Below are 22,128 nucleotides of genomic sequence, written 5' to 3' on the forward strand. Positions count from 1 at the left end.
TTTGATATCAGGATGATTGTCGTCTTCTTGAAGCATATAGGAACCTCAGATTGGTGTAGGGGAGGTTAAAGATATCTGTGAATGCTCCCAGCAGCTGGTTCGTGCAGGACCTGAGTGTTGCAGGTAACCCATCTGGGCCAGTTGCTTTCCGTAAATTGACTTTTGAGAAAGCTGTTCTTACATTGGCAACACTGACCTCGGATACCGGTTCAGCTGAGGCTTCTGGGGTGGAGGGCATAATCTTGCTGAAGTCTTGCTTAAAACGGGCATAGAATGCATTGAGCTCATCAGGGAGGGGTGAGTTGGTCCCAGTGATTCTACATGTCTTCATCTTTATGTCTTGCCGACCTTGCTACAATCAGTGAGGGTCTGTGTGGCTCGCCTGGGACTGTAGCTTGGTCCAATACTGTCTTTTGGCATCCTTGATGGATCTCCTTAGATCGTATCTGGACCCCTAACAACTAGTTTTACTTTAGCTTTGTAACTCCCATCTGTAAGAACTTTTCTGTACAAAACCCATCGATGTGTCAAAGCTAGCACCACAGAATAAACTTCAAACTCTCTCCAACTCCCTTTCTTAGGAGACCCTTTGGTCTTTTACTAGTTCATCTTCAAGTTTATTAACAGTACAAGAAGCCTCACAGTCGCGGGAACATGTGCTTCTAGTTCTGTTCCAATACTCTTTGGGCAGGATTCTCCAATCTCATTCTCCCATACCCGCTGCCAGCAAGAATGGAGAATTTGGTGCTCCGTTCACTGCAGCGGCACCGGGAGAATCCCAGAGCAGATGAGGTCAGAGCTTTCCAGTATTTATTTCATGGACTAACTTATCTAGCTACATCCTCTGCTAGCACTTTTCTGTCTATTGGCTCTATAACTGCAAGATCTCCTTCTCGCACCAGTGAAGGTTCTTCCTCCAATCCATGAACATTTTCTGACACAAGAGTCATTTCTAGATTTGCTACTGGAATTTTTCTCTAATGATGATGATAATAAGCCCCCTCTGTGCTTTTTAACTTTCTACTCTTCCACTCATTTTGCCAGCCCGTGGATCCCACTTCTTGGCCAACATCCTGAATTTTCACAAATATTTAAATTTTAACTTTACTTGCATGTCCCACGATTGTCGCATCCCTCATCCATTGGATTCTTCTGGGTTATAATTCTGGGCAATTGGTCTTTGAATGCAATATCTCAGTCCTGTGTTCTGACCACTATTATGATTGCTAGCAAGCCCTGGTCTACCAATCAGCATTAAGATAATTACAAGTAATAATTTAGTGATTTGTCAGAACTTGATTTCAGAACAAGAGAATAAGCTGGTTAGAAAAAAAATAGACAGTAAGAACTTCTGCAAATATTCTTTAAAAAGCAATAAAAGTCCGAGGTTGAGACTGGGGATTTAATAATGGGAACAATGAAATGGGAGAGACTTTGAGCAAGTATTTTATGTCCGTCTTCATAGCAGAAGACACAGAATACAGCCCAATAATTGTAGAAAACCAAAGGGCTAAAGGGAAGTGGAACTTGAAAGAATTATTATCATTAGAGAAAAAGTCCTGTGAAAACTAATGAGTCTAAAGGTTGAAAGTCCCCTGGACCTTACACTCTGCACGCCAGACTCTTAAAGAAAGTGATTGCAGAGATAGTGGATCCGTTGGTTGTAATTTTACAAAATTTCCTCGTCTCTCAAAGGGTCCCAGTGAATCTGAAAACAGCAAATGTTACCAGTATTTACAAAAGGAGGAAGACAGAAAGCAGAAATCTATATGCCAGTTAATCTAACATCTAGGAGAATGTTAGAATCTATTATTAAGGAAGTAATAGCAGGACATCTAGAAAACCACAACACAGATTACACAGAGTCAACATGGTTTTCTGAAAGGAAATTGTGTTTGAATGAAAGGAGTTGTGATATATGTGTATACTGCCTCTTTAAGAGTGCAGGTCAGGTGATCTCTGGGCCATTAGCTGTTCCCAATCTGGGACTGTGTTGGGTAATCTTAGACCTGACTGACTCAGTGAACACCTCAAAGAGGTGCAGTATGTGTCATTAAATATGTTCAGGACTGCGTTAGATAGGTTTTTAAATGACAAGGGAGTTAAGAGTTATGGTAGGAGGGGGATTTGGTAGAGAGGAAACTAGATTTAAGACTACAATCAGGTCAACCATGATATTACTGAATGGTGGAGCAGCGCTGAGGGCTGAATGGCCTTCACCTTCTCCTAATTATCTCTGCGTTAGCTCACCCCCAACCCACTCACCATCCTGACTCACCACTCCTTCATTGTCACTGGGTGAAAACCCTGGAACTCTGTCTCTAACAGCACGATGGATGTACCTACACCACATGGACTGCAGCAGTTTAACAAGCCAACTCAGCACCCTCTCAAGGGGAAATCAGGCATGGGCAATAAATACTGGCCAGTGATGCTCATAACATGTGAACGAAAGCAGCCAATTCATCTCCACCTCCTGCCAGCTGATGCCCATCAGTGTACACTGACCAGGCTCCACTCCAGGGCCCCGCCCCCAGCCCCGCCTCCGCACCGAGCCCCGCCCCGCCCCCGCTCGGAGCACCGCCCCCCGTTCCGAGTCCCGCCCCTGAATGTCAATCAACAGAATGCGCCGTTCTGATTGGCTCTGAGTGCAGTTTCCCTGACGTTGACGTTAAGCAGTTGGGGCGGTGATCACTCCGCGGAAAAGCGGAGATAAAATAGTCCCGGAGCGGAGAGAGCCAGAGCGAGAGAATAGTCCCGGAGTGAGTAAACCCGGAGACCGAGAGAGGCCCAGCCCGGAGTGGAGAGCCCGGCCCCGGGGGAGAGACCCAGCCCGGAGCGGAGAGCCCGGCCCCGGGGGAGAGACCCAGCCCGGCCCGGAGAGCCCGGCCCCGGGGGAGAGACCCAGCCCAGCCCGGAGAGCCCGGCCCCGGGGGAGAGACCCAGCCCGGCCCGGAGAGCCCGGCCCCGGGGGAGAGACCCAGCCCGGCCCGGAGAGCCCGGCCCCGGGGGAGAGACCCAGCCCGGAGCGGAGAGCCCGGCCCCGCCATGGCATTCATCGCCGGGCAGCCGGTGACTGCGGTTGTGGTGAGTGGGGGGTCCGGGGAGGGGGGGGTCGGTGTCCCGGGAGGGGCCCGGGGCCCGGGAGGGGGGGTCAGTGTCCCGGGGTGCGGGAGGAAAGCGGGGGCCCGGCCCGCGGGCACGGGGAGTGTGTCCGGGCTGGAATGGAGCCCCCCGGCCCTGTGCTGACCCTCTGTTCAGTTCCGCCCGTCACCAAACCCCCTCAGTCGCCCCCATCACTCAGTCAGTGAATCACAGCTTTCTGATACAGGCAGCTCCTGGTGCCGCCCTGCCCGAACTGTGTCTGTACCCAGCTGTTAGAGTCACTCCCTCTGACCCACCCTCACCTGCCCCACCTCAGGCAGCTCTGAAATATTATTTAAACCTTTACACTGCTCCTTGAGCTGTAACCCTTTGACCAAGCTTTTCACCCCCTTTCCCTTTGGGCCCAATATCCAGTTTTTTATTCTCCTGCCTTTGTGAAACAAAAGGTTTATTAATGACTGGATACAGAGTGTGATTTTAATTGTGGTCAGGACCACAGCTACATGATGTTTTGGAGGCTGACTGACTAATGAATTTCAGCCCTGCTCCTTGAGTGAGTGGTATGTACTTGTCACTACAAGGTTTACATTCCTCAGTGCTGAGACAGATGATGAGGTCAGTGGGTGAGGCCTTCCTTTGTGATAGGAATACTCTGCTGTTCTCTAATAGTGAAGCAGTTTGAGCTGCTGGGGGAGTCAGGCATTTCAGTTATATATAATTCAGACTGACAATATGTTTCTGTACTGATTGTAAATGACTGTGCACTGCAGGAAACCCATCACTTCATTTCATAGAATGCTGTAAATTTTGGGAGTGGTGCCTGTTGTTTGCTGAGGGTGCAGCTCTGTGACTGTTATCTTATGAAGGGCACTCCTTTGTGACAATCAGGGTCGGGCTAAGGCTGTGGTTCCTGTATATCGGTGGATTGAGGGTTGGCGCATGGCGTTTTCACTGGTGTCTCAGGAACTCTCTGTACACTTTTTTTTACCTCCATTTAATCATGTTCAAACCTGACTGAAAGATTGTGTTGACTGCTACAGGTTTTGAATTCCATATTGTCATCATCAATCTGGGAGTAAAGGATAAAGCTTTATACTCTAGTACATTTCCCCCACCCGATACACTGCGCATTGGCTGGGGAAATGATCGCACTTTGAGGAAGCTTTCCCCCAAATGCCCTGCCCAGTATTTATCCCTTAATCAACATCAGTTTTAAAAAAAAGCCTGATCATTATCACATTGCTATTTGCGGAAGCTTGCTTGTCACAAATTGGCTGCTATCTTTTCTACAATACATCAGAGAGAGTATTTATAAAAAGGCTTCATTGGTTGTGAAGTGGGGCAGCACGATGGCACAGTGAGTTAGCACTGCTGCCTCACGGCACCAGGGACCCGGCTTTGATTCCGGCCTCGAGTCACTATCTGTGTGGAGTCTGCATGTTCTCCCTGTGTCTGTGTGGGTTTCCTCCCACACTCCAAAGATGTGAAAGTTGCCCCTTGGTGTCCTAAGATGTCTGCGTGAGTTTCCTCTGTAGTCATGATGCCGGTGTTGGACTGGGGTAAACACAGAAAGAAATCTCACAACACCAGGTTAGAGTCCAACAGGTTTATTTGTAGCAAATGCCACTAACTTTTGGAACTTCGTCAGGTGGGTGGGAGTTCTGATCACAACCAGGGTGCAAAGGCACCAACTCAATTTATATGAATAATGATTGGAATGCGAGTCTTTACAGCTAATCAAATCTTGAAGGTACAGACAATGAGTGGAGAGAAAATTAAAAAGATGTGTATTGTCTCCAGACAGGAAAGTTAGTGAGATTTTGCAAGTCCAGGCAAGCTGTGGGGGGGGGGTTACAGATAGTGTGACATGAACCCAAGATCCCGGTTGAGGCCGTCCTCATGTGTGCGGAACTTGGCTATTAGTCTCTGCGCTGTCGTGTGTCGTGAAGGCCCCCTTGGAGAACGCTTACCCGAAGATCAGAGGCCGAATGCCCATGAGTGCTGATGTGTTCACCAATAGGAAGGGAACAGTCTTGCCTGGTGATTGTCAGGCTGTGTTCATTCATCCGTTGTCGTAGCGTCTGCACGGTCTCCCCAATGTACCATGCCTCGGGACATCCTTTCCTGCAGCGTATCAGGTAGACAACATTGGCTGAGTTGCGAGAGTATTTGCCGTATACCTGGTGGATGGTGTTATCACGTGAGATGATGGCGTCCATGTCGATGATTCAGCACATCTTTCAGTGGTTGCTGTGGCCACTGTTCTCCTGAAGGCTGGGTAGTTTGTTGCAGACAATGGTCTGTTCGAGGTTGTGTGGTTGTTTGAAGGCAAGAAGTGGGGGTGTGGGGATGGCCGTGGCGAGATGTTCATCTTCATCAATGATATGTTGAAGGCTCCGGAGAAGATGTTGTAGCCTCTCCGCTCCAGGGAAGTACTGGACGACGAAGGGTACTCTGTCCACCGTGTCCTGTGTTTGTCTCCTGAGGTCGGTGCAGTTCTTCGCTGTGGCGCATCGGAACGGTGGATCGATGAGTCGAGCACCATATCCTGTTCTTACGAGGGCATCTTTCAGCATCTGGAGGTGTCTGTTGTGATCCTCCTCATCTGAGCAGATCTTGTGCATACAGAGGGTTTGTCTGTAAGGGATGGCTTCTTAACGTGTTTAGGGTGGAAGCTGGAGAAGTGGAGCATCGTGAGGTTATCCGTGGGCTTGCGGTACAGGGAGGTGCTGAGGTGACTGTTCTTAATGGAGATGCGTGTGTCCAAGAATGCAACTGATTCTGGAGAGTAATCCTGTCTGGAAACAATATACATCTTTTTAATCTGTGCTTAATGCTCTCTCTCCACTCGCATTGACTGTCTGTACCTTTAAGACTTGATTGGCTGTAAAGACTCACATTCCAATCATTATTCTGTAAATTGAGTTTGTGTCTTTATATGTCCTGTTTGTGGCCGGAACTCCCACCCACCTGATGAAGGAATGGCAAGTTCCGAAAGCTTGTGGCATTTGCTACAAATAAACCTGTTGGACTTTAACCTGGTGTTGTGAGACTTCTTTGAGTTTCCTCCCACAGTCTGAAAGATTAAGTGCATTGGGCATCTAAATTCTCATAAGAACATAAGAAATAGGAGCAGGAGTAGGCCATCTAGCCCCTCGAGCCTGCCCCGCCATTCAATAAGATCATGGCTGATCTGTTGTGTCTCAGTTCCACTTTCCCGCCCTCTCCCCATAACCCTTAATCCCCTCTCTTATCAAAAACCCATCAACCCGCGTCTTAAAAATATTGAGCGAGGCAGCCTCCACCACCTCAACGGGCAGAGAATTCCAGAGATTCACCACCCTTTGAGTGAAGAAGTTCCTCCTCAACTCTGTTCTAAACCGCCCCCCCTTTATCTTGAGGCTGTGCCCCCTAGTCCTACTGTCCTTTCTGAGCGGGAAGAGCCTCTCCACCTCTATCCTATCCATCCCATTCATCATCTTATATGTCTCAATGAGATCTCCCCTCATTCTTCTAAACTCTAACGTGTACAAGCCTAGTTTATCCAGCCTCTCCTCATAGCTCAACCCCCTCAACTCCAGTATCAGCCTAGTAAACCTCGTCTGCACTCCCTCCAAGGCCAAAATATCCTTGCGTAAGTGCGGCGACTAAAACGGCACACAGTACTCCAGCTGCGGCCTCACCAATGCCCTATACAGCTGCAGCAAGACCTCCCTATTTTTATATTCGATTCCCCTCGCTATGAAGGCCAGCATCCCATTTGCCTTCCTGACCACTTGCTGCACCTGTAGGCTGGGTTTTTGCAACTCATGCACAAGGACCCCGAGGTCCCTCTGCACCACCGCCTGCTGCAGTTTTTCGCCGTGTAAGTAATAATCCTTCCTACCATTATTCCTACCAAAGTGAACCACCTTGCACTTGCCAACATTAAATTCCATTTGCCAGTTCCTGGCCCATTCGCCCAGCCTATCTAGATCCTTCTGCAGACTCTCCACACCCTCCGCACAATTTGCCGTTCCACCAATCTTGGTGTCATCAGCAAATTTTGACACCAAACACTCGGTTCCCTCCTCCAGATCATCTATATAAATGGTAAATAGCTGAGGCCCCAGCACCGACCCCTGAGGCACTCCACTAGTCACCAACCACCAATCCGAATAGCACCCATTGACCCCCACTCTCTGCCTCCTATTTGACAACCAATCCTCTATCCATGCTAACACCCTACCCCCAACTCCATGCCCCCTGACCTTCTGTAATAACCTCTTGTGAGGTACCTTGACAAACGCCTTCTGAAAATCAAGAAACACCACATCCACCAGCTCTCCTCTATCCACCGCCCTACTCCCTCAGTGTACCCGAACAGGCACCGGAGTGCGGTGACTAGGGGATTTTCACAGTAATTTCACTGCAGTATTAATGTAAGCCGACTTATGACATTAATAAATAAACTTTAGGTGTTTTGGGACGTCCCAAATTGATTTAGACTTTGCATGGTCAAGTAAGGATTGAGGACACACTGCTACAGGCCCCAATTCCAAAGAGGCCAATTGCTGTTTTTATTCCTGGGATGAGCCAGCATTTATTATCTCCATCCCTAATTGCCCTTGAATTGGCCACTCCAACTTTCAGTATAAAAGCCTGTCACACAATGCATTATAAATAGTTAATGCCATTTGTTTGCTGCTGATTTCAAGTAATAACTTAGATTTTGCATTTAGTGTTGACAATTCTAGTTGACAGTAACTATCTGCCCAATATTCTCATATACGTTACTGATTAGAATAAATGTCCAGGAGTTATTGTCAGCATTGCTTAGTAAGAGGAGATGATGATAAACATTCAACATTTATAAAAAATCAGTGAAGAAATTGGAACTCTAAGTCTCCTAATGGGAGTTTTCAAGGTTAGGAAGAGATTGGCGTTAGTTCAGTAGTTTCTCAAGATCGGGAATAGCTCGAGCGCTAAGAACGTGAGTTGAAAATTAGCAAGAAGGGAAGTCCGTTGGAATTATTTTTGCCAAACTAGGGGAGACCATTGAAGTGGATTCTGTAAAGGGGATTAAATATGGGGGAGGCATTGAGGCTTTTGGTGAGGCTGAGGACTTATCAGGGAAAGACATTTCCCATTCTGAAAGTGTCCAGTGTCCTTGGTAATAACATTTAACCACGCTGTTGTGTTTACTGAGCATGGATATTACCAGACTCCCTACTGACTCTCAGCTCTCTTTCAGCAACGTATTGAGATCCGTAAACTGCGGCAAGGTGATAACCTAATCCTGGGATTCAGTATCGGTGGCGGAATTGACCAGGATCCAACACAAAACCCCTACTCGGAGGACAAAACAGACAAGGTGGGAATTGGGGACCAAATCTGGAATGTATGTTATTAGCAGCAAAACATTCCGTCTGCTTTCGCCCCTATTTCAGCAGTTTCTCACTAAACTGTCAAATGTAACATTGGGTGATAAAAGATGAATTGAATCTGAATGAAGGGTTGGATAGTTGAAAATTATGCCCTATCCTCAGAAAATCATAGCTAGATTTATTCTATAATATGACAGTTTTGAAGGGGGGAGAGATATAGAGGGAACTGTTTGAACAAGAGGATAGTTATTGTAGATGCACTGTTGGTGTTTCTACAGCACAGATGGCTGTGGACTGACACCTTTTTGGAAAGCAGTTAGAGGTGGACAATAAATACTGGTCGAGTCAGCAACCCCCCCGCCCCACCGCAGCCCATGAATGAACAAAAAAATGTAAATTTCCCAAGATCTCGTTAGGGATCAGATACCCCAAAGTATTTTATGCAGTTAAATGAGACTTCAACTATTTATTTTAATTTGGCATTGGTGTAAGGATAAGGTGTTTTCCTCTAGTGAGCCACTAGGAAGTTTTTATCAAAACAAACTTTATTTTTAACAATATAGTTTTAGTATAACAGATAAATTAACTCAACTTTTACTAGCTGAAATACTTAAACATGACAAAATACAATTCTTTACTTCTTATTTATCTCTCTTGGTTCCAATTTAAGCAATATTCTCATATACATTAACTCCTCTTCAAAAACACACAAGCTTATGTGCTGGTACGTGGGCTGCTAGTCCACAAGCTTTTGAATAGAGCCAGAGACACGTGTCATCTGACACTTAAACAGCAGCCTCTAGAGAGAGAGTGAAACTCCTCTGGCTTTGTTTAGCAGCAAGCAGAAACTAACTGTTTTTCCTGGTAAGCTTAGCTCTACCTGTTCATGTGACTCTGCCTCTAGTCAATCAATCCAATCAAAACCCTACTCTGAAACCTAGGGGAAAAACCAAAAATACACAAAAATATATTAACTCGGATTAAACACCCCATCATCTCAAAGCAATTATTTTTCTACTTTCTCAGCGTGTGGGCTGCCTTGTGCAGATACCTTGGCACTGTATAAACAGAACTGACTTTGAAACATACATACTAGATCTAGATACATCACTATAAGGCATAGTATCGCAACCCCCGCCAGGAAAATTTAAATGAAATGCTCCTTTTCAAGAAAGGAGGGAGTCCTAAAACAAGAAATTATAGGTCAGTTCACTAATATCTGTCACTGGGAAAATTTGAAGTGGTTATTAAGGAAGTGGTAGCAAGAGATTTAGAAAATCGTAATAATTAGACAGAGTCCACATGATTTTGTGAAAGAAAGACCGCGTTTGATAAGTGTTTGTTTCTGAGAATGTAACTAACAGGGTGGGTACAGGAAAGCCAGCGTGTTTGGATTTTCAAAAGGCATTCAACATATGACGTTAAAGGTTATTGTACAGGACAGGAACTCGTGCAGTTGGAGGTAATACATGTTACTGTGAACAGAGGATTGGCTAGCTAACAGGAAATTCAATCTTGAATGATATCGGTGGTATTGGGAGCAGGCAGAGAAAGTAGAGGCGAGGCCAAGATCCGATCCACCCTGATCTTACTGAACGATGAAGCAGACTCAAGGCGCTGACTGCTGCGCTTATTTTTGATGTATTATTGTACATTCTGACGTCGGGTTAAACATGGGCAAGAAAACCACCAGTTGATTGCCATCTCCCTCTGCTGATGAATTAATACTCCATGTTGAGTGTACTGGGAATTCGAGGGGAGAAAGTGCGTAAAATGCATCAGTTGATGGTGACTGACACAACAAATAACATTTCAAACAATTGGTGCATTCTACATTGCATTGTCTCTACCAATTAAAGTCTACTTACTAACCAAACAGCAATCTCTCCTACGATATAAATTGTTGTTTTCCCATTATACTGGTATCAAAGAAAAGTACAGCGCAGAAACAGACCCTCCAAGCCTCTGCTGATCATGATGCTGTAACTAAACTTCTAAAAAAAAACTTTCTGCCCTTGGTCTGTATCTCTCTATTCTCTCCCATGTACCCATACAGGTGCCTCTTAAATGTTGTTTGTGTGTCTGTTTCCACCATCTCCTGTGGCAGTGCGTTCCAGACACCCACCATTTTGTGTGGAAAAACTTCCCCCACTCACCTTGAACCTGTGCCCCCTTGTATTGACACTTTCACCCTGGGAAAAAGCCTCTGACTATCCACCCTGTCTGTGCCTCTCATAATTTTGTAGACCTTTATCAAGTCTCTCCTCAGCCTCCATCTTTCCAGTTAAAACAATCCTAGTTTAGAAACATAGAACACTACAGCACAAACAGGCCCTTCGGCCCACGAGTTGCGCCGATCACATCAACACCTATCTATAACCCCCAATCCCATAAAACCCCATATACTCATCCAGAAGTCTTTTAAAAGACCCCAGCGAGTTCGCCTCCACCACCACTGACGGCAGCTGATTCCACTCACTCACCACCCTCTGAGTGAAAAACTTACCCCTAACATCCCTTCTGAACTTTCCTCCCCGCACCTTAAATCTGTGTCCTCTCGTAGCGACCATTTCAACCCGGGGAAATAGCCTCTGAGAATCCACCCTATCCATTCCTCTCAACATTTTATAAACCTCTATCAGGTCGCCTCTCAAGCTTCGTCTCTCCAGGGAAAAGAGACCCAGCTCCCTCAACCTAACTTCGTAAGGCATGCCTCCCAGTCCAGGCAACATCCTTGTAAATCTCCTCTGTACCCTTTCAATAGCTTCTACGTCTTTCCTATAGTGAGGCGACCAGAACTGCGCACAGTACTCCAAGTGGGGTCTGACAAGGGTCTTATAAAGTTGCAGCATTACCTCTCGACTCCTAAACTCAATCCCTCGATTAATGAAGGCCAGTACACCATACGCCTTCTTGACCACCTCTTCCACCTGCGAGGCCGATTTAAGAGTCCTGTGGACCCGGACCTCAAGATCCTTCTGCTCTTCAACACTACTAAGACTCCTGCCCTTGATAGTGTACTCGTTCATTCCGTTGGTTCTGCCACAATGGACGACTACGCATTTATCCGCGTTGAAGTCCATCTGCCACTTCTCTGCCCAGTCCTGCATCCTATTTATGTCCTGCTGCAACTTTTGACATCCTTCCAGACCATCCACAACACCACCGACCTTCGTGTCATCAGCAAACTTACTTACCCATCCCTCCACTTCCTCATCCAGGTCATTTATGAAAATGACAAACAGCAAGGGTCCTAGAACAGATCCCTGGGGCACTCCACTGGTGACTGACCTCCATTCAGAAAAAGACCCATCCACAACCACTCTCTGCCTTCTGCAGGCAAGCCAGTTCTGGATCCACAAGGCCAAAGGCCCTTGGATCCCATGCCCTCTCACCTTCTCAAGAAGTGTTGCATGGGGGACCTTATCAAACACCTTGCTGAAGTCCATGTACACCACATCCACGGCACTTCCTTCGTCAATGTGTTCAGTCACATTATCGAAGAACTCAACTAGGCTTGTAAGGCACAACCTGCCCTTGACAAATCCATGCTGACTATTCCTGATCATGTCAAACCTCTCCAAATGCTCGTAAATCTTGTCCCTCAGAAGCCTCTCCATCAGCTTACCAACCACTGAGGTCAGACTCACCGGTCGGTAATTTCCCGGGCTATCTCTGTTCCCTTTCTTGAAAATAGGGACTACATCCGCAATCCTCCAATCTTCCGGAACCTCTCCCGTCTCCATTGACGACGCAAAGATCATCGCCAGGGGCTCTGCAATCACTTCCCTCGCCTCCCACAGTATCCTGGGGTATATGCCATCTGGTCCCGGCGACTTATCTATCTTGATGGAATTCAAAAGTTCTAACACATCCTCCACCTTAATATCCACAAACTCAATCTTTTCCATCTGCTGCAAATCCGTAGCAAAATCTCCCAGATCAGCTTCCACCGTGAATACTGAGGCAAAGTACTCATTAAGCACCTCTGCCATTTCTTCTGGTTCCACACAGACCTTTCCCCCTTCACCTTTTATAGGTCCTATCCCTTCTCTTCTCATCCTTTTACCTTTCACATATTTATAGAAGGCCTTGGGATTCTCCTTAATCTTACCTGCCAAGGTCTTCTCATGACCCCTTCTGGCTCTCCTAATTTCCCTTTTAAGCTCCTTTCTACAGTCCTTATACTCCTCAATATTATCCAACCTCTCCTCATAGCCAACACCCTCGAGACCAGGTAACACCCCAGTGAACCTTCTTTGCACTCTCTGCAAAGCTTCCACGTCCTTCTGGTGGTGTGGTGACCAGAACTACGTGCAATACTCCAGGTATAAGGTGTACAAGATTGGGGAAGATCATTTGCTGTACAGGAACACGCAATGTCTGTTATCTTTTCTCTGAAGTGACAGTGGTTTCCTGTTCCTGTGTAAGTTAATTTGGAATGGGGAAATGATACTTAGGCTGTACATCAGCCTTGGCTGCATTAATCACTGTCTTACCTCAGAAAATTGTGAATTCAAGTCCCAGGATTTGAGCACAAAAGTTAGTGAGGGAAAGCTGCTGTCTCTCGCTGGGGGGGGTGCGGTTTTACCATGGCTCCATCCATCCTTCCAGTTGGGTGTGGAAGATGCTGCTCTTTCCATGAGGAGCAAGGAAGTTATCCTGGTATCCTGATTAATATTTATCCCTCAATGACTGATTACCCAATCGTTATAACATCACTCCTTGTAGCATAAATCCACTACATTACAACATTCATATTTCAAAAGTACTTCATTTGGCTATAAAGCATTGTAGGATGTCCTGACATTGTGAAAGGTGCTACAGAAATGCAAGACTTTTTATCTCTATTTTTAATGTTTCTCTGTTATGTGACTCCTCTGTGCTACGTCGCTGGCCTCTGCATCGTATGGTTTAAGCTGCAGTTATGTTGGCTTTTTCAGTTCTCCACTGCCTGCAGCTATCTGACTTGAAGCTGTGTGTCTTTTCTGTTGCAATATTGAAATCTTACCCAGTGAAAGACCTATCAGTGGATGACATTGGAGCCAAACCCACAGGTTCTGAGCTGTGACCATGGTTGAGACAGGCCTCCCACATAAGGACTTTGATTCTTCCTCTCAACAGCTAGGTCACAAGCTCAGGAAGCCATCAAACCACTCGTGCAGTCAGGAGACTGCTATAAACCGTCTACATAGCAATCACATTGGTTAGTTTCTCCACCTATCCCCAGTGCAGAGAAACAAAGACAGCAAAAGAGAATAAAAATTTGGAATAGTTTATTTAACTACAACAATGCTGATGCCAATTCCCATTAAAAATAGAAGTTGACAATCTTTTTATTGAATGGCAGTGAGTGTCAGAGAGATGCCTGAACAATGTCTGAAATAGGCCTTCATCATTCTGCAGCTCTTGTACTGGATATTATTGCTGTATGTTTGTTTGCAGATTATTTTAAAGAGAAATGGAATTTATATAGATTGAGCTGGGGTGAAGGAGAATGTGGGCTTTCTGCAATGGGAGTCTAGGCTGGGGGTGTAGATTTTCACTCTCAGGCTCACAATTTTAACTCACAAGGGAAGAGTTCCTTACGCTGGTGGTGTTGGTGAGCTGTCTTCTTGAACTTATGCAATCCATATAGTGTAGGTACACCCACTGTGCTGTTAGGGTGGGAATTCCAGGATTGTCACCCAGTGACAGTGAAGGAACAGCTATCAGCTGCTCTTGTCTTTTTATCGATGGTTGTGGTTGTAAATTTGGAAGAATCTGAGGAGCCTTGATAAGTTCGGACTGTGCAGCTTCTAAATGGTACACAGGCTACTACTACTGGAGAGGGTGAATGTTTTAAGTGGTGAATGAGATGCTAATTAAACAAGCTCATATTTACTGGTAATTTGTTTTAAATTCCATTTATTGTTGCTTGGTTATTCATCTGTTTGAATGATTATACCCCCTTCCCCAACCTTAGTGATTACATTACCACTGTTTCTCTCTCCCATTTCAGGGTATATATGTAACGAGGGTGTCGGAAGGAGGACCGGCTGAAGTTGCAGGACTCCAGATTGGCGATAAGATAATGCAGGTTGGCTTTCAGTGTTGGAAACTGGGTGTAGCCAGACAATGGTGGGGAGAGGGAGTGGAGGTAGTGTGGGGCCTGGGGGGGTGTTGTGGTGGGCTGAAGGGGGATTGTGGGGTGGGGAAGCAGTTGTTGTGGGTGGAGGGGGTTGTGGTCTGATGGTTTGGTGGGGTGGGGAAGGGGGGGGTGGAGGGGGTTGTGGTGTGATGGTGGGGTGGAGGGGGTTGTGGGGTGGGGAAGGAGGGGTTGTATGAGGGGTGGGGGGGGTGTCCGTTTGTTTTCCTTAGCTGCATTTTCTGCAGTTCCTTTATTCTTGAGCAACATTTCCCCATCTTGGATTTAAAATCAGCAATTGAATTTCTGCTGTTGCACATTTTGTGCAAATGAGTGTTTTTCGCAGCTTCTCTCCTGAAATGCTGGTCTCTAATTTAAAAGTTTTGTACTGTTCATTCAGCTGATTTAATGTGCAGCAAACATATCCGGTCTGAAACCTGCCTGTGGAAGTGGAGATCTCCGAGCCTGTTACATTCTAGTCAGGTGAAGAACACCATGGAGGTGTTCAATTCCTTGGCTTGGATACAGGGTAGGAAAGGGGGCTCTCTGTTCATCGGGAACACCAGCTCCTGTATGGGACTGCTCACTGGTACCAAGGAAGCATCTTATACAGAAACAATCTGCATCAATTGCAGAAGGTTCTTTCTGAGTGAGGAATAAATGTGACTGTAAAGGACAGCATCACGATGTCTGTTTTCTCTCCAGGTGAACGGTTGGGATATGACAATGGTAACACACGACCAGGCTAGGAAACGTCTGACTAAGAAGAACGAGGATGTTGTTCGGCTCCTGGTAACACGGAAATCTCTGCAGCAGACTATCCGCCAGTCACTGCACTAACCCTGCTTTCGCTGGGAGTGCTGGCTTGCTTCAACTTCACCCTTTAAAGAGAAATTACCTTATAGTTGAAGGCCACTTAATATTGCTGCAAGATATACAGATCACAATCAACTAGCATTCCTCACTACTAGACCAGCAAAAACACTTGCTACTTAGACACATAAAATACCCCCACACACATCTCACCGAGCATCAGGTGAAAATCCTTTTGTGGAAAGTGCACAGTTTTTGGAAAAGCTGCACAGATACTGAATGGACAGCATTATCTTCAGGGCCATGATGCGAGTGAGCGGATTCTGGCATATTTCGTACTGGAGACTTAACTGGACAAACATTTCACTTTGATATTCCTCTGGTTACTATCTCAATGCAGAAATGTAACCCATTTTAAATGGTCACCAAATTGCAGAAGTTCTATAAAAGGTATTGTTGCTATTCCCAAATACCTTTGATATGGTTTGACTGAAGAGGTCATTGAAATGGGTTTGTCTAGGGACTAGGTGTTGGTTTCTGTTATTCTCACACTGAGCAAGCCCACAGCCACTTGCTGTTTAAAGTCAGAGTTCAGTGAAATTGTGCTAAAATGAGGAAAGGTGGGAGTCCAGTGAAGAAAGCGATGCAGTGACAGCCCTGGGGATCACTGACAATGAGTAAGAGATTGTTTTGGTGGAAGAAGTGATTCATTTAAAAATCAATTGTACCAAACAATTTACACCTGTACATTTCTAAATTCTGAACCTGTGCAGCTGTCTGGAAGTTTGAGATCTATTTGAAGTCATTTTCCATATGTACTTTTTATAGCCTTTTACTGAATAATCTTTTTTAATATTTTAAACACAGCCTCGTGCCTTTTACACTTAATCCTCACTTGCTAACCTTCAAATACAAAGAACAACCCTGAGTGTTAAAATGGCGGCGTGGGCTCGTTGGGCCGAAGGGCCTGTTCCCCAGGCTGTTTTCGTTCTTTGTTCTTTATGTACTCCTCTTAAAAGAAGTGGGAGCTAGGTTATTGTTCTGTCACACTACCCTCAACAGCATCACTTTCATTTTTGAACTGTAATTGTGGATACATAACTGAGTAACTATCCAAAGCCCCTTAAAAGTGCCTTCATTCCCAGCTCTTGCTGAATGAGGGGAATGTAAGTTTCATTGCAGCATCTGCTGTACAAGCCTACATTGGACTTCCTTTATCTGCAATAGTATATGGGTAAGTGGCAGAGGAATGTGTGTTGAGTTGTCTGATTACGTGGTAGACACTAATGTACATGCCTGGTTGTTGCTGTGTTTGAGCAGGATGTTTTGTGGGAAACTCAGGGTTCCTGGGTTGTAACATTTTGCTCTATCAGTTCCTTTTGTGCATCATGTGTGTTACACAGCCAATGCTGTGTCCAGATTGTGGAGACACTCTGCACACGCAGCCTCAGTCCCTCACAGCATTGACATGTTGTTATATATCTTCGGACCTCCTACTGATTTTTGTGTTTTTAAATAAACAATTGACTTTAAATCACAGTCCTTTCTATGTGGAGAATATCATGTCCATTGTTCATAAATCCTGTGGATCATCAAATGTTTTTTGTATTTTGACATAAAAGAATCTAATGGTTGGTTTGAAGCTGTTAGTAAATGATCTAAAGAGTAAGAAATGAGATTACTTTTGCACAAAATAAACTTCACTGTTAAACTGCTTCCAATAAAAACAATTCAGACACTAACTCGGAGCTTGAGCCTTGTTTGTGAAGAGAGTGGATTAAGCTCCAATCAGTTCTTGACAGTTATCTCAGTCACAGTTTAAAATTTATTATCACAAGTAGGCTTATGTTAACACTACTGAAGTAATGAAAATTCCATAGTAGCCACACTCCAGTGCCTGTTTGGGTACACTGAGGGAGAATTTAGCATAGCCAAGGCACCTAACCTGGACATCTTTTAGACTGGCAGGAAATCCATGCAGACAGGCCCAAGGCTGGAATTGAACCTGGGTCCCTGGCGCTCTGAAGAATCATGTCAGCTGGCACATCATCCATGGCAATGCCTCTACCAATTGGAGTGCAGTGGCCAACATAACTGGGAGTTCACTCCTCCTCACCCACAGCAATCAGATGAGAGTCCAATTTCTTTGTTTACCAGTTTATTTGAGCATGTGGAAGGAAGTCATATGTAATTGGTGCTGACTCCTGAACTCCCCTTTCAATTACATCATTGTTATGCATTTTTTATAAGTACAATCAGCATGTACTAATCACATCAACATGATTTGCTATTTTCCAATCCAAAGTTATCATTGCACACAGCAATTCTCACAACACAGACATGTCCACAACACAAACACTAAATGCTGGAAAGGCTCAGCAGCCAAAGAGTCAGAGGTTTATAGCATGGAAACAGGCCACCCAGTTTTTAACCACTAAACTAGTCCCAATTGCCCATGTTTGAGCCCTATCCCTCTGTACCCATGTAACTATACTTTGTAAAAGACAAAATTGAACCTGTCTCTACTACTACTGGCAGCTCATTCCAGACACCACCCTCTGAGTGAAGAAAATGCCTCTCTGGACCCGTTTGTATCTCTTTCCCTGCCCCCACCCCCCCCCCCCCCCCCCCCCAACCTTAAGCCCTCTAGTTTTAGTCTGCCATACCTTTGAGAAAATATGCCCCCCATTATTTTATAGACTCTATAAGATCGCCCCCCTCAGCCTCCTACACTCCAGGGGGAAAAAGTCAGAGTCTATCCAGCCTCTCATATCCCAAACCATCAAGTCCCAGGAGCATTCTATAAATCTTTTCTGCACGCTTTCTAATTTAATATCCTTTCAATAATATGATGACTAGAACTGTATGCAATATTCCAAGTCTGACCTTACTAATGTTTTGTACAACTTCAACAAGACGTCCCAACTCCTGTAGTCACTTCTGAATGATAAAACCAAGCGTGCCAAATGCCTTCTTCACCACCCTGTCCATCTGCGACTTCATTTTCTATAATCCTGTATTCATAGATCGCTTTGTTCTATAACTCTCCCCAATGCCCTACCGTTAACTGAGTAAATCCTGCCCCGATTTGATCCACCAAAATACATCACCTCACATTTTTCTAAATTAAACTCCATCTGCCATTCAATGGCCCACTGGCCCAATTGATCAAGATCCTATTGCAATCCTAGATAATATTAACTGTTCACTGCCACCAATCTTGATGTCATCTGCAAACTTACTAACGCTGCTTCCTAAATTCTCATCCAAATCATTAATATAAATGACAAGTAACAGTGGAACCAGCACCAATCCTTGAGGCGCACTGCTGGTCACAGGCTTCCAGTTTGAAAAACAACTCTCTATAACCACCCTCTGATTTCTGTTTTCAATCTAACTTTGTATCCAATTGGCTACTTCACCCTGGATCCTGTGAGATTTAACCTTATACAACAACCTACCATGCGGTACCTTGTCAAAGGCCTTGCTAAAGTTCACGTAGACAACATTGATTGCACTGCCTTCATCTACCTTCTTGATTACCCCTTCAAAAAACTCAAATTTGTGAGACTTTTGGCTCACCGGTCTGTAATCTCTAGGCTTTTCCCTGCAGCCCTCCTTAAACAAAGGCACAACATTTGCCACCTTCCAATCTTCAGGCACCTCATCTGTGGCTGATTCAAATATCTCTGTTAGGGGACCTGCACTTTCAACCCTAATCTCCCACAATTTCTTGGGATCCATTTCATCAAGTTCTGGTAGATCTATCTACCTTGATGTGCTTTAAGACTTCCAATGCCTCCTTCTCTGTAATATGTACACTCCTCAAGACATCACTATTTATTTCCCCAAGTTCCCTAACGTCCATGCTTTTCTCAACAGTAAATACTGATGAGAAATATCTAGTTAGGATCTAATCCATCTCTTGTGGATTCACACATAGATGACCTTGTTGATCCTTAAGAGACCCTACTCTTTCCCTAGTTACTCCTCTGCCATTTATGTATTTGTAGAAGCTCTTTGGATTCTCCTTTGCCTTATCTGCCAAAACAATTTTGTGTCCCCTTTTTGCCCTCCTGATTTCCTTCTCAACCCTACTCCTACACCCCCTGTACGCTTCAAGGGATTCACTTCATCCCAGCTGCCTATGCAAGTCATGTGCCTCTTTCTTCTTCTTGACCAGGGCCTCAATATCCTGAGTCATCCAGGATTCCCAACTTCTATCAGTCTTGCCCTTCATTCTAAGAGGAATGTGTTCACCCTGAACCCTGTTTAACACACTTTTGAAAGCCTCCCACTTACTAGACGTCCCTTTGCCTTCCCACAGACTCCCCCAATTAACCTTTGAAAGTTCCTGCCTGATATCATCAAAATTGGCCTTGCCCCAATTTAGAATTTTAACTTTTGGGCCAGACCTATCATTCTCCAAAACTATCTTCAAACTAATAGAATTATGGTCACTGCTCCCAAAGTGATTCCTCGCTAATACATGTCACCTGCCCTTCCTTATTTCCCAAGAGGCGGTCAAGTTTTTCCTCCTCTCTAGTTGGGCCATCCACATACTGAATGAGAAATTCCTTCTGAATACACGCAACAAATATCTCTCCATCCAAGCCCCTAATGCTATGGCTGTCCCAATCAATGTTGTGGAGATGCCGGTGTTGGACTGGGGTAAACACAGTAAGAAGTCTCACAACACCAGGTTAAAGTTCAACAGGTTTATTTGGTAGCACGAGCTTTCGGAGTGTTGCTCCTTCATCAGGTGAGTGGAGAGGGCAGATATAGACAGACTCAATTGCAGGATAATGGTTGGAATGCGAGTGTTAACAGATAATCAAATCTTTACACGTACAGACGATGTGAGTGGGGAGAGGGTTACCACGGGTTAAAGGGATGTGAATTGTGACATGCCGAGCAGAAACCGAGAGCCAAATTCCGTACACATGAGGATGGCCTCAACTGGGATCTTGGGTTCATGTCACACTACTTTCAATGTGTACCAATGTGCACTACATCAATGTGTACCAATATCTATGATTCTTTTTCTTTGAAGTTCTTTATAGTTGTAAATACTCCTCTTTCCTATCTTGTCACTGTACATTTGTGTTATGAACATGTGTGTGAGCATGTATATGTATTTGTGCATGTATGTATGAGTATGTCTATAAATGAGCATGAGTATGTAAGCATGTTTGAACATGTGTGTATGAGCATGTATGTATGTCTCTGAGCCTGTGTGTATATGAGTGTGTATGTGTATGAGCATGTATGCGTGTATATGAACATGTGTATATATGAGTGTGTGTAAATGAGCATTTTGTATGTGTATATATGAGCATGTGTATGAGCGTGTTTGTGTATGTTTATGTATGTGTGCGCATGCGTGTGTGCATGTGTGTATGTATGTGAATGTGTTCTATGTACGAACATGTATGTGCGTCAGTGTATGAACGTGTACATGCATATGTATGTGTATAGTATGTATTGTAGTTGTGATGACCATCCCCCAGATATGAATATATGAATAAACTATACTTCTGATTTAACCTGAGAGTTTGCTGTGAGTCACTTTAAAATCAATGTCATGAATGGAGTTTAGGGAAACACACCACAGCCGTTTTCAAAAAGTAAAACACTTCTGCACAGAATCCTACAGTGCATAAGGAGGCCACTTGGCCCATCAAGTCTGCCCTGACCACAATCCCACCCAGGCCTTAACCCATAAACCCCATGTATTTATCCTCTCTGACACTAAGGGGCAATTTAGAATGGCCAATCCACCTAGCCTGCACATCTTTGGTCTGTGGGAGGAAACCAGAGCACCCGGAAGAAACCCATGCAGACATGGGGAGAATGTGCAAACTCCACACAGTCACACAAGGCCAGAATTAAACCCGGGTCCCTGGCGTTGAGGCAGCAATGCTAACCACGACACCACCATGCTGCTTTCTGTCCCACTAATTGGCCTCTGAAATCTTCCCCTTTCAAAGTCCTGTTGCTCTGGTGAACATCTATCCAATTTCAGCAGAAATTTAATAAACTTCTCTCAGTCAACACATTTCACATCACAGGTACTGGGAGGTACTGTTATAGGTACTGTTATAATTCATGAAGCAATGCTTAGTGTCACAAAGCTGCACCTAAAATAGTGTCTGATCACCTCACACTCCTACTAAACAGAAACATTCAGTGAGAATTTTTTTAACATCCTGATGATTTTTCTCCAGGGAGACACAGCAGATTCCTGGAGACTGATCTTCAATTTCTGGAGACTCCAGGAAACCTGAGGACAGGTACAGCTGTTTCTCACTGAACCGTTAGACCAGGTGGGATTAAATTGTTGACATGGAGAAGATTCTGTGTTGGGTGCGTGGGTGATGTGGGTGGGCTGGGGGCTGGGGGCTGGATGAGGGTGGGGGAGGAAGAAAATAACCAGGGCATCAGTACAAAATAAGAGAGTTGGGTTAAACACTAGCAATTATTGTTTTCACAGAATCAATAGCCTCGGCATGTGGATTGGCTACAGACCTTCAAAATGGAGCAGCTCAGTGGCCTGTCAATGTGAGCATCTCAAATAGGAAGGTAAACACTGTCTCCAGACAGGACAATACACATCTCTTTAACCTGTGCTTAATGCTCTCTCCACTCACATTGTCTGTACCTTTAAGGTTTGATTACCTGTAAAGACTCACATTCCAACCATTATTTTGTAAATTG

At 44.9% G+C, this 22,128-nt stretch overlaps 1 protein-coding gene across 1 annotated transcript; it reads left to right on the forward strand.

Annotated features, from left to right (window-relative positions):
• The first annotated feature begins 2,723 nt into the window (after positions 1 to 2,723).
• Positions 2,724 to 17,153, forward strand: tax1bp3 (Tax1 (human T-cell leukemia virus type I) binding protein 3). Its single transcript, XM_080213014.1, has 5 exons — positions 2,724 to 2,945; positions 2,989 to 3,087; positions 8,339 to 8,458; positions 14,473 to 14,550; positions 15,304 to 17,153. Exons 2-5 carry the CDS (start codon positions 3,049 to 3,051, stop codon positions 15,436 to 15,438), a joined length of 372 nt encoding a protein of 123 aa, XP_080069140.1. The 5' UTR covers positions 2,724 to 2,945; positions 2,989 to 3,048; the 3' UTR covers positions 15,439 to 17,153.
• Positions 17,154 to 22,128: the final 4,975 nt, after the last annotated feature.

The sequence above is a fragment of the Carcharhinus amblyrhynchos genome, chromosome 26 (assembly GCF_965287045.1).
Source record: "Carcharhinus amblyrhynchos chromosome 26, sCarAmb.v2.hapA, whole genome shotgun sequence".
NCBI classification, from domain to species: Eukaryota; Metazoa; Chordata; class Chondrichthyes; order Carcharhiniformes; family Carcharhinidae; genus Carcharhinus; species Carcharhinus amblyrhynchos.

What these genes read in the sequence shown, in the direction of transcription:
- tax1bp3 (XM_080213014.1), top strand. Translation starts at nt 3,049, where the DNA reads ATGGCATTCATCGCCGGGCAGCCGGTGACTGCGGTTGTG. An exon ending in CGGAGGACAAAACAGACAAG is followed by an intron (nt 8,459 to 14,472) that starts GTGGGAATTGGG and finishes CTCCCATTTCAG; the next exon opens with GGTATATATGTAACGAGGGT. An exon ending in TTGGCGATAAGATAATGCAG is followed by an intron (nt 14,551 to 15,303) that starts GTTGGCTTTCAG and finishes TTTTCTCTCCAG; the next exon opens with GTGAACGGTTGGGATATGAC.